The sequence below is a fragment of the Ictalurus furcatus genome, chromosome 25, assembly GCF_023375685.1.
Source record: "Ictalurus furcatus strain D&B chromosome 25, Billie_1.0, whole genome shotgun sequence".
Taxonomy (NCBI): domain Eukaryota; kingdom Metazoa; phylum Chordata; class Actinopteri; order Siluriformes; family Ictaluridae; genus Ictalurus; species Ictalurus furcatus.
In genome coordinates, this window is record NC_071279.1 from 7,421,473 (window position 1) to 7,434,218 (window position 12,746).

At 37.1% G+C, this 12,746-nt stretch overlaps 1 protein-coding gene across 1 annotated transcript in view; it reads left to right on the forward strand.

The window, feature by feature from the left end:
• The window catches only part of LOC128601584 (uncharacterized), a 126,481-nt gene extending 114,823 nt beyond the window's left edge, over positions 1–11,658 (forward strand). Inside the window, exons 101-110 of the mRNA XM_053614887.1 lie at positions 224–292; positions 889–1,025; positions 2,334–2,463; positions 4,212–4,417; positions 5,032–5,232; positions 5,669–5,797; positions 6,990–7,181; positions 8,733–8,789; positions 9,044–9,078; positions 9,195–11,658. Of these exons, the coding sequence (XP_053470862.1) occupies positions 224–292; positions 889–1,025; positions 2,334–2,463; positions 4,212–4,417; positions 5,032–5,232; positions 5,669–5,797; positions 6,990–7,181; positions 8,733–8,789; positions 9,044–9,078; positions 9,195–9,405 (1,367 nt within the window). The 3' untranslated portion in view covers positions 9,406–11,658. The remainder of the gene's footprint in view (positions 1–223; positions 293–888; positions 1,026–2,333; positions 2,464–4,211; positions 4,418–5,031; positions 5,233–5,668; positions 5,798–6,989; positions 7,182–8,732; positions 8,790–9,043; positions 9,079–9,194) is intronic.
• The last annotated feature ends 1,088 nt before the right edge of the window (positions 11,659–12,746 follow it).

Consider the following 12,746-nt stretch of genomic DNA (forward strand, 5'->3'; position numbering starts at 1 on the left):
AAGTGGTAATTTTCTGCTCTCAAATATTTTAAGTTTATTGCAAATAATTTTTCATATGTAAACATTAAGTATCAAACTCTTAATGTTTTTGTTTCTGATTTTTGGCTATCAGATTGTAGTTTTTTTTTTTTGTTTTTGTTTTTTTTTAATGTGTTTGAGTACTGTACTACAAAAATGCCTATGACTACTTCCAAGACTGAAATAATCTACTTCATTCCCTCAGGTGTGGAGGTCACAGAGAGCTCTGAGGCTTTTGTAAACTTCACAGTGCAATCTCTTACAGTGACCTCGGGTAGGCATCAACCATTTCCACAAGTGCGACCTTAGCTGGGCATGCTGCACACTTCCACTGCTACTCACACCTTTGTTCACTACTTTACTTTCATTTAATTCTTAATACTAATACTGAGCCTTGTGTGTGTGAATAGACAGGCACACAGGGCATAAAAAAAACTCTTTTTTTACTCCTTCTGGTCCTGGGCTCTCTTTGTCTTCCTCTCTGTTTCTCGTGAATGAAAAAAAGCTTCTTCCTATCCTCCCCCCGGCCCAGCTGGCTCTGTGCTCAGAGCATGAAAGCTTTAGCTGAGTGTAGAGAGGGGGAGCTGAGAGCCCATCTTGCCCACAAGAAGGAGGGGAGGAGAGGGCATGGAGAGGTTAGACTCCTCGCTCTCAGCAGACTCAGGCCGCCCACACCCGCTCCCAGTCCACAGCTGCTGCATGGCATGAGACTGATAGGCATGCCATGATAACACTGATGATACTGACACTTTTTCACCTCAGGAATGAAGAGGCAGTGCACCATCAAAGCATCCCTACTTGTCCACGTGTTGCTGTTTATGCAGTGATCTAAGCATAATTGCTTTCTTTTCTTCGTTCTTTATTTCCCAGCACCAGGACGAGATGTGGAAGCTCAGAGCTGGCACTCACAAGCTGTTCCAGATAAAATCCTCTTTCCCCTTTCAGATGCAAAAGAACACACACCTGATCTTCCTAAGCATGAAAGCACACCTTATAAACAAGGCTACGTGAGTACACACATACAATAAATATAAAAAAGCAAAGTCATCTCCAAAATTATTGACACCCTTGGTAAAGATGAGTAAAATGGTTATGATAAAAAAAAAAACAACAACTTTTGTATAGGTAATTAGCTTCAGTTAATGTTCACATCAAAGATCAGAATGGGGGAAACATGTAATCTCAGTGACTTTAATCATGACATGATTGTTGGTGCCAGATGGTTGGTGTACTGTATTTCAGAAACTGGGAATTTCACACACAACAGTCTCTAGAGTCTACATAGAATGGTGTAAAAAAGTAAACAAAAACAATGATTGAGTGAGAGATTGTTGATAAGATCGTTGATCAGAGGCAAATGGCCAGATTGGTACAAGGTCAGAGGCAAATGGCCAGATTGGTACAAGCTGCCAGGAAGGATATAGTAACCCGAATAATCGCTCTTTACAATCGTGGTGAGCAGTAAAGCATCTCAGCATTGAACACCTTGAGTTGGATGGGCTACAACAGCAGAAGACCATGTTGGGTTTCACTCCTGTCAGACAAGAACAGGAATCTGAGGCTATCATGGGCACAAACTCACCCAAACTCCCAGCACCGCCAAGCTGCCACTGCTGAGCCTTTGAGCAAGGCCCTTAACCCTAAACTGCTCAGTTGAATAAATGAGGTTTTTTTTTATGTAAGTTTCTCTGGATAAGGGTATCTGTCAAATGCTACAAATGTAAAACTTGACGGAAACAAAATCACCTGGTCTTTTTCGAGTCTTCAACTGTCCATTTTCAGTGAGTCTGTGCCTCAGATTTTTGTTCTTGGCTGACAGGACTGGAACCTCATGTGGTCTTATCTCTAATCTCAAGGTTTGATGTGCTGTGTGTTCTGAGTGCTTATTTGAGTTACTATAGGCTTCCTGTCAGCTCACACCAATCTGGTCATTCTCCTCTGATCTCTCTCATTAACACAGTGTTTCAGTCAGTGTGTTTTCTTTCTTTAACAAAACCACATATCACAATTATTGGCACCATGAGAAATTCTTGTATGTTAACTTAAAAAACAGTCCTAAGATTAAGGGTTTCTGCTGTTTTCTAAAAGGAAATCTAGCTGATGTATGGTTCTACAAAGGGGGATAAAGTGAAAAACCCTTACGGATACAAAATGGAACCCTTTTTTAAATATTGCATTAAGTTTTTTTTCTTTCTCTTGCTGTCTCTGTCTTGTGCTCTCTGTCTGAAAAGTGAAATAAGTACTGAGACGTGTACTTCAACATCCCGTTGACACTAATTACACTAATATCCCATTTTCCCAATGATGGCCGCTAGGTTCAGCTCACGTCCGAGTGCAGCAGCAGCATTAAGAATGTGAAGAAGGTCTCACTCATCCTGGATGATGATGAACAGCAGGAGGACCAAGGAGGTCTCACCAGCCTCACAGCTGCAGACAAACAGTCAAGTAAATAACACACACGCCCTTTACAATTAATTAAAGAAATAATAATATGCTGGATCATAAAAATTGCATTTTATTTTTTTTATTTTGTACTGCCCGGAATAAGGTAATAACAATTTACACCGATCATCCTGTTCAAAAGTTTACATCCCCCTGGCGCTTAATGTATCATGATACCTTCTTGAGCATCAGTGAATGTTTGCACCTTTTGTAATAGTCGTGTACGAGTCCCTCAGTTGTCCTCAGTTTGAAAAGATGGATCTCAAAATCATATAGTCGCTGTTGGAAAGGGGATAAATATGCAGAAGTTGCTGGAAAAGCAAAGAATGTGTAGGACCTGGAGGATTTTTCTGAAGAACAGTGGGCAGTTTAACTGCTCAGGACAAACAAGTGACTCATGAACAACTCTCACAAAACATAAACACAGTCGCTGATCATCCAGGTAACGACACACGGTATTAAGAATCAAGCGTATGTAAACTTTTGAACTGGTTCATTTGTGTAAATTCAGTTATTATTGTGTCTTGTGGACTATATGTAAACATCTGTTATGTGAAATAGCTTATTCAGGGCAGTACTAAATAAAAAAAATTAAATGTAATTTGTAAGATCTTATTTATAAAAATTAACATTTTGCAGATTCTGCAAGGTCTACTATAACTTATGACCTCAACCATACTTCCACCATAAGTAATGCATGTAGAAATTGTATCATCATTAATAGTTTAATACACACTACACCATGCAGTATGTGTGTGTGTGTGTATATATATATATATATATATATATATATATATATATATATATATATATATATAAAAACTGATACAAAATCTGTTTCAAGGTAAAGTGAAGACACACTTTTAGACAATATTTATATTATATTCAGAAAGGGAGATACAAATGTTTCAATCATTTTTTCAGTATTAATATATTAGCATACACTATGTACACTATACAATTCTTGTTACACATCTGTGAATGAACATATGTATGTCAAGTCTTACACAGTAAATATCAGTAAATATTGCTATAAATAAGTTTTGGTAGCACTTTACTTAAGTCCAGTGCTCATCGGACAAAGTGGCGCAATATACACATACGCCCTAATTGACAACTGACGACTTACATAAACATTTATAAAGGCATATTCTAACAGACATCAACTGTCACAAATAATATTTGATCGTTTTGCTATCAAGCTGACTTCTATTGGAATAAACCTGTATACATTTTCATGTAGTATTATGTCAGGTGTCAAAAAAGGGCTTATGTAGTTGTCATGTAGCCCTTTGAACGCCACTCTTAAATAAAGTGTTAATGCAGTTTTATAACAGTTGATATCTGTTAGAATTTATAATAGTTGTCATAAAGGTCCTATGTGCATGTAGGTGTCATGTAGCCTTATGAACACCACCCTTGAGTAAAGTCTTACCTACATTTCTTTGTCTTCATTGTTTAATACTAAGGCTGTGCAAAAGGGCTGTGCTGTGTACTTAATTGTACATATTTATTACACATTTTACTTCCATATGTTAGTATACTGCAATGCATTCTGCTCATGTTGATCCCTATATATGCAACAAACTCATTTCTCAAACAGTCTGTCTGTTTTCTCAAACAGAAAGGCACTTGGCACTTAAATCCAGTGCAAATGGAAAACCTTGACGTAATGCATCACATTGACCCAGTCTGTGATTTATCCACCCCTCAGTCACCATTAGTATGCTTCCTTGTCCTGTCCTCTGCAGGAGTGATCGAGCGCTGGGAGCTCCTCCAGGCGCAGGCAGTAAGAGAAGAGCAGTGCTACAGCAGAGACCGGGAACAGCTGACGTCTGACCTTCACGACATCACTTCCTGGCTGGGCCAGGTCATCCCTGAAATTGAGAAACTCCAAAATGCAGAGACAGCATGTGTTAGTGTGCAGATCATGGAAGCCAGGGTCAAACAGCTAAAGGTGTGAGCTCATGAAGGATTTGCATGATTAAATGATGTACATAATGATCTCCAGAGTTACACTATTCTCTATAAAATGTGTATTCAGAGCACAACTCGTAATGAATAGGGAAATGTCAGGTTAAATCATAATACACTTATTTTTTTAATCATACACTCTTATATTATAGAGTTGAAGTGCTGTTCCAGCTTGATTACATCAGAAGATGATATGAAAAGTTGACTCAGTTGACACGTATCCAGGAATCAATTTAAAACTGAGTTAAATTACTTATTTAAATTAATTACATTAATGTTGTTTATTTCATTTAAAGGGTAACATATTTGCACTCTTAAAACAGTATTAATTGTTATTCTCTCTTTATGAACACATCTGATGCAGTTATAGTTGTCATGTGTGCACTGGTATTGATGTTAAGTAAACTTGATTTACTTGGTGTACACTACTATAATCTAGATTGAAAATAACAGTAATTGATAGTGTACTCGGGTGATATACTCCTCCTCAGCCTCTCTCATCTTTATATTAAAGCATTTTCCTTCACTTGCTGAAATGTATGTAGACCATCTATCCATGAAACATCCTCTCAATCTACTCTCCTCTATATCTTACAGGACATGCAGAAGGCTTTTGCACGCTATAAGACATTGATGCTGAGTCTGAACCTAGGTGGGCGGGAGGTGAAGTGTGAAACGGGTCCAGAGGTACAGCAGGTACAGGAAGACTTGTGCAGCATGAACGAAAGCTGGAACAAGGCCTGCACGAGCCTGGATGAGTGGGAGGACAATCTGCGAAAGTCCTTCATGCATTGCCAGGTGAGAAGCCTAAATTAAGTGTAAGATAAGAGTAAAGGGTGCTACTGAAAAAAAAGCAGGTTCTTCAAATTAACACATGTGGTGTGAGAGTATATTTTAGGTAAATATAGGTTGTCATGCAGTCTTGTCCTTTACTTCTTTACTATGGGCACTATAATATCTTTTGTAGTGTATCAGTGTATTACCACAGTTCTTTGCTTAGTCTGGTAGTTCCATCACTATGCCATCTCTCCCACCAAGTAAACATAGCCACTATTGTTCCCTTGACTCTTGGTCATGGATGGCTGTGGCATCGTTGGGATTTGAACTTATGATAGGACACATGCTTTTCTGTTGTGCCACACAGGAGCCTATATGTAAGATTTAAGTTCAATCCATGATTTAGACTTTCAGAAGATGTTCACCTAGGACATTTTGAATTTTCCCTCTCTATTAGGAGTTCCATGAGACATTGCACTCGCTCTTGCTGTGGCTAGCTCATGCTGAGAGCAGGAGATTCACCGTTAACATCCATGATCCGTCTGTACTGCCCTCCGTGCTGCACGAACACAGAACTGCACTGATGGTGAGACTGAGAGCAGTTCTGATTTAAAACCTACATGAGCATTAGTTTATGTAATCATAAGGCTCTTATATATGACGTACAGGCCTAACCAGTAGCATTAGTAGTGGAAGATTTTCCCTCACTGATGCTGAGTAGAATTAATTGAATATGAGTAACAAGATGCGCTTGAGTATTATGTGTTGTAGTGGCACAAAACAGTTCTGTGATAGTGAGCAGTGTGAGTCTGATTAATTGTTTTAGTTTTGAGCATTATACACAGACAAACAAGGCTTTAAAGTCCCCATGAAATCAAAAGTTATGTTTTGTGGCTTTTAGTATGACTATGTTAGCCTTAAGCTTATCTGTAAGCTAGTGTGCTCCAAAACAATGACCCCAAAATTTGCATTTAGAAGATATATGCATTCAAAATTTACAGTCTCTCTCTACCACCAATACGGATCAACTATTTTGATGACATCATTCTGCACTTCAGCTTCTCATCGGCTTTTCTGTCCAATTAAATCTTCTGTAGAAACGCAAGTGTCCTGCCCCCAACATAAAAAAAAATACCTTGCTGAAGTTGCTGTTGTTGAGTGGTTATTTAAAAAGGGGGAGGAGCCACCCAACATGTCCTGCCCTGACTTCCTGTTTCAGTGGAAATTACATCAACACATCAAATAATGCTGCATGTTTCAAAGCACTTCACGGGGACTTTAAATAATGTCTATTTGATTCGGTAGAAAGTGATGCACTTGTTTTAATACATACTTAATTCCTCTAAAAAACTACTGCCCTAGGACATGTTGCGATAATACTGTTACTATAGATTAATATACCTGTACATACAAAATAAATCATACTTGATTTCCAAATATACTCATTTAAGAAGACCATATAAACAGGTGATTTTGACTAGTAATACACATCTTTAATACATTTAATATGTCATTAAGTGACTATAGAATATTAACAAATAAAAGTTAAAATCTTTAAACAAATGCAGCACTACCCCAGCTTCCAAAAACCTTATGCCTATCTTAAGCACAAACATCCGAAGCAGAGTTTATAAGTAGTACAAATATACTAATAATATAAGTAATAAACCACAAAGTAATATCTGCTTTTATTGGGTCAGATTATTGGGAATCATCATTTTCTGCATGTTCAGTAATAAATCGTGTGTTAATGAGCTATACTGCACTGGTGATGGTAGGGTCTGGAAGAGGATCTGAAGGCCAGGCAGGGGCGAGTGTCATCTCTGCAGGAGATCACCAATGAGCTGCTCCCTGAGTCAGGACCAGAGGACGACTTTGAAGTTACAGAGAAGCTCCACGTCATCCATAAGAAATTACGGCTGCTGCTGCGTCAGGTCAAGCAGGACCTCCAAACTGTTCAAGAGCGCTTGGTAAGAACAAATTAGACTGATTTAAAATAGCTGCTACATTAGGGACTTGAAGTTATATTAGAAATAAATGCTGCCCTACTAAGGAGGCTAACTGCATATTGAAACTGGAGTTTAAAAACCCTAGTAGGTAGATTACTTTAAATGGGGCTGTTAGTGGTCTAATTTAGAATGTATAATAACAATTATAAATGAATGGCGACCTTGGAGTTATGATAAAATGTAGAGCTGGTTTTACACCATCCTTTGTTTGACACATGGTCTTCTACTCAGAAAAAAGCATCACACTGATCAAATTGTTAATGTACTGGTGATTGCTGGAAAGCATAGAGCTAAAATAATTTTCCAGAAGAGGAACTTCTCAAGCTCTCAAGGGTTTTGTTTTTGTTTTGTTTTTTGGTGTTTTGCGATTTATTATATGTTGGCGAGAGCAAAAGCCAAAACAGGAGATGTCTTGTCTGTTATTAGTATTATTTTTAACAAATCTTGGATGAACAAATTGAACAGATCCACCTCCATCTATAGCCAGTCCTGTCACCTGAAGATTTCCTTTATTTTGGCCAAGAAAGTTTACAGACTGGTTTTAAACACAATTCATGCAAAATTAAGGAGTCTTTCCATCCTGACACATTTGTTGTAACAGTTCATTCATTTGTGATGAATCATTTTGCTTGCTATGGGGAATACTACCACCATTCAGGAAATTAATGAACAAACCACATTTACATGAGCGCCAAATAGTTTTGTCACCTAATAAGTATGCTAATAGTGTCATTCTTCTAATGTAACCTAGTGAGAGTAACAATACTGGCAAGCACAACCTACTGGAAGGCATGGCAGTACAGATAAGAGTCATAAAATGTACAAAATAGAATTTCACTGTTCTGTACTCATATATGTGACTATAAGGACTGACTTCTTAAGAATTAGCGATGGTTCTTATTGATGTAAGTCAAATACCTTGGTTTTTAATGGCAAGAGTTAAGAGATTATAAATTAATAAATGTATATACACATTATCACATTCCCTTCATAAAGTAAAAAGGTGCTGGGGGCTCAGTTTCTGAAAGAGTATAATAAAGTTAAAAATCATCTTAACCAGTAAAGAATGTGATGCTAACTCTAACATTTAACAATGATGTTACAAGCTGTGATAATTTTGTGAAACTTGATGCAAGTCCTGAACATTTTAAGTGTTAATATAAATTGGTGTAGAGAATCATTCATAGGATACTGCAGACATGTGTTGTATTTGGGGGAAATAGTCAGCTCTGGGCCTAAAGAATGTCTTCCGCAAAAGATTGTGCCCTTTTAAAGTCAACACTGATAGACGTCATTGTTCAGCAACCTTGAGTGTGAGAAAGATGCTATATAAATGCAAACTATAGGTAGAATTCCATTTTATTTCCATTGCACAATAAAGAGCAAGTCAGTTACAAAGCAAAACAAATGATCATGATGAGATCTTCAGTTCAACTGAGTTTTATTTATGTAGCACGTTTAACAATGGACATTGTCACAGAGCAGCTTTACAGAAAATCTTCTCTGCTACAGGACTCCTCTGAGGCATTGGCTGCAAGTGAAGGACAAGATCCTGGATCTTCCTCTACGGTAGGCTAGAGCATATTGTAACCAGTTTCCAAAAAGCAGAAAATTTTACTTACACCTTAAACACTTATTATTCAGTTATTAATCTTCAATAAATCTAATATGAAAATCTGTTTATTTATGAGTATGAAGGTAGAGGTTGTGACCCGTTGACAGGTCCTGGGAGTTTAAGGTGTGATACACATAGAGTAAATGGTGTATATTTAATGCAGCAACTAAGTTGATCTGTGTGTATGTTGTGGTTTGTGTGTTTGTAGGAGCTAACAGCAAGCAGATCATCCGGTTCCACCAGGTACTGTACAGTTTATTACTTTATTTCCTAAGATAGCTTCGTTGAAGTCACGTAGCCATTTCCACTGATTGTCAAGAGGAGAAAAAAATGTCTTAATGAGACACTTTTTGTTCCAGGACACAGAATAGGGATTCATCCCCGCCGCGTTCATTCTTCTACCGGGTCCTGCGAGCTGCCTTCCCGCTCCACGTCCTCTTCCTCCTGCTGCTGGTTTTCGCCTGCCTGGTACCACTGTCCGAAGAAGACTACAGCTGTACTCTATCTAACAACTTTGCAAGATCGTTCTATCCTATGCTGCGCTACACTAATGGACCTCCTCCAACTTAATACACTCGCGCGCACACATAAATACTGACCAACTGGTCTGCTTCCAAAGGTGACTCTAGAAGCACTCGGTGTGGGAGATCATACTGCTACTGTCCAAAATGTTTTAATACGTGTATTTATAAAATTTATTTTATTCACCCTAAGAAAAGCCATACTACTGAGAACGTTTTAAAAGATAAATCAATTCCTAATTACTATTACACTGTATGTATGTTCTTTTACTAATGCGACTGTGGGAATGTTAAGGCACATATTTATCATCCTAACAGAACCCCGTTGATACATTTGGCTTACAATCACTTTTCAGGCTTTTAAGTTTCCCTGAACGGAGAAAAAACATTGTAACCAGTTGGGTATTCCATCTTAAACGTAGATAGATAGAGAAGGCCTGGCCGATAGATAGAGAGAATGGTGACTGATGATACCATGTATAACTGTATAATTGTGTTTTATGCTAAACAGTATGTTTTCTTCACAGAACAAGCATGTTTAAATGTAATATCCATATTCCTCATTTGTGTGTATTTTGTTACGGAATCATTTTTAGGGGCACCTAAGCTTATTTTTTTACTTTATTATGCCATGAAATGCTACAGTACAAAAAGCTATCATTTGTATATTTGTTGCTCCAAGCTTTATTTTTAATTTGCATTAGCATAAATAGACTGTCGATCATTAAGAACATTAAGTTCACTGTACCAGGCATTGACTCCAAGAACTTATTCATGTGCACTGCAATTCAATTCTGAACTTCTAAAGTTCTTGCTTATTTCATGTTATTCGGTAATAAATATTATCTCGCACAACCAAAATGTGAACGGTTATCTTTTATGTCAATTTATCCATTATTATGCCAACTCCAGAATTATTGGTACCCTACAAGAGAATGGGCAACAATGATTGTAAAAAATTTTTAGCTACATGATGATCAATATAATGCAAAAACACAAAATTATTGATTTCCCTAAACATTATTTAAATGGACGCATGCAAAATGTCATCAGTAAAAAAAAAAAATTAATTGTTCTCAGTATTCAGAAACTAAATAAGATGACCAAGTAAGGTTGAGTTTTTTTTGTTTGTTAGTTGTTTTTGTTTTTTTTGGGGGGGGGGATACTCCGTTTTATTTTTTTACATTTTGCTTAAATCCACAATATTTGTTCATCTTCAGGAACGGCACCAATAATTCTGCACGCGCGCACACACACACACACACACACCAACCATGCATTTAAAAGAATGCCAAAAAAATGCTCTTCATGAACAAGTTTATAACAAGATTTGTAACTGATACATAGCAGTGCACTGATGCTACTGAACAACAGTTGTAACACCTCTATTTACTGGCGACGTACGATCACCAAATTACAATAGAAAATGATTACAGACACTAATGTGAAGATGAAAACACATCATTCATTTGATTCTTATAAGGATACACATCTGGTATGTGATCCTGTAACAGTTTACATAATCGTGTCTCCAGTTCAGTTCAATAAAAATCCATGTTTGGCTACAAAATAATGCAGTAAATCAAAGCAGATTTCAAACCATGACATGTGATACTGAATTTACATATCTATATAACATGGCAACTATAGCCATCTAAATACTACTACATTATGTTAATTCTAATGATAATTGGCATTTGAAGCTGTCATACTTTGTTCAAAACGTGTGCTGGTGCTGTTGATAAAAACACTGAAGCTACAGCAGGAATTAAGTATAGGAGAAAAGTGTTTTTTTTTTTTTTTTTTAAATATAAAAAAAGTGTTGCAAAATGTTTGCAATGTCTGTACAGTCACCTTAGGTGAACATTACAGTGTTTTGCTTTCAAAATTGCTGCATGATTTTACCTTGAATAATGTACAAGTGTATTCATTTCTTTTGGTTTGTAATGTCAGCCATCAGTGTTTTGGTGCACATCAGCTGAAAAGAGTGTTGCAGGATCACTTTACAAACCAAAGTTAGCCTAGAAAATTGGAAAAAATATTTTGAACGTAAATGCTTTGGAGCTAGAAGCTGCCTATAATCAAGCACTGGGAAGCCATGTGCTAGACTGTTATCAATAAATCTGGCTTTATATATACATTCACAAGTGCAAATGTAATTGTGTAAACTGTGGCAGTGCATTTCATCGTATCACTGGTTGCAGTGTTTTAGCGCTTGTCTTACTACCTGAACTTGTCTTTTTGGCTAAGAAAGTTTGGTCATTAGTAAATATGAAACCAGCTGTCCTGAATTAAGTTGACGTGTTTTGTTAGCGGAACATACAGACAGTTGACAAATTAAAGGAAAAAATCGACATTCACTGCCTCACTTAGGTGTTAGGTCACCACAAGCCATAGATCAGTTTCAATGTGCCTTGGCATAGAGTATACAAAACTCTGGAACTGTACTCAAGTGATGAACAATTCTTACAAAAACAATAATAAATTCTCTCAATTGGTGTTTTGATGATGGTGGTACAGTGCACTGTCTAACACATCTGTGCAAAATCTCTTATAGATGTTCACCTGGGTTAAGCTCTGGTGACCGTGAACTTCAAAACAAATGATTTAAATTATTTTCACCCTCATCAAAACATTCAATGAGCCCCCCCATGCCTTGTAAATCCAAGCATTTTCATCCTGGATGAGACCACTCCCATCAGGATAGGAATGTTTCATCATTGTATAAAGATGATCAGTCAGGAGAACTTTGTATTTATTTGCAGTGACCCTTCCCTCTGCAAGGCCAAGTGGATTCAAACCAAGCCAGCATAGGCACCGTTTTTTCCTTTAATTTGTAATTCATCTCTATGTTTCCTTTTTGATATACAATGAGTATATGATTTTTGTTGCATGTTGCCAGCTGGTGTAACACAAAATCTATCATTGTAAATATATATGCGTTTAGTGTGAATTTGGCTGTAGACTTAGTTGACCTGTTGGCTTACCATTTGATCTTACACCAAACAAAAGGCATTATGTGTGTGCACAAACACTCAGAAGCAGTAATTAATACAGGCACAAAATGGTGTTTACAGTTGATCATCTTTCTGGGGGACTGGGAATGCCAGTTCAAATTTTACAGTGCAGGAGTGACATGTGTCACACTTTTATTAAAGCTGTAATTTAAACATAATCACAGTGGAAAAGTCTTGCAATTGTCCTCTAACAGTATCAAGAAAGAAAAATCTCAGCGTATATCAACACACAGTTCCCTCCACTAATATTGGCACCCTTGGAAAATGTGAGCAAAGAAGTCTGTGAAAAATTGTCTTTATTGTTTAACCTTTTGATCTTTTGTGCAAAAGATTCACAAAAATACTCTGCTCTCATGGATATCAAACAAAACAC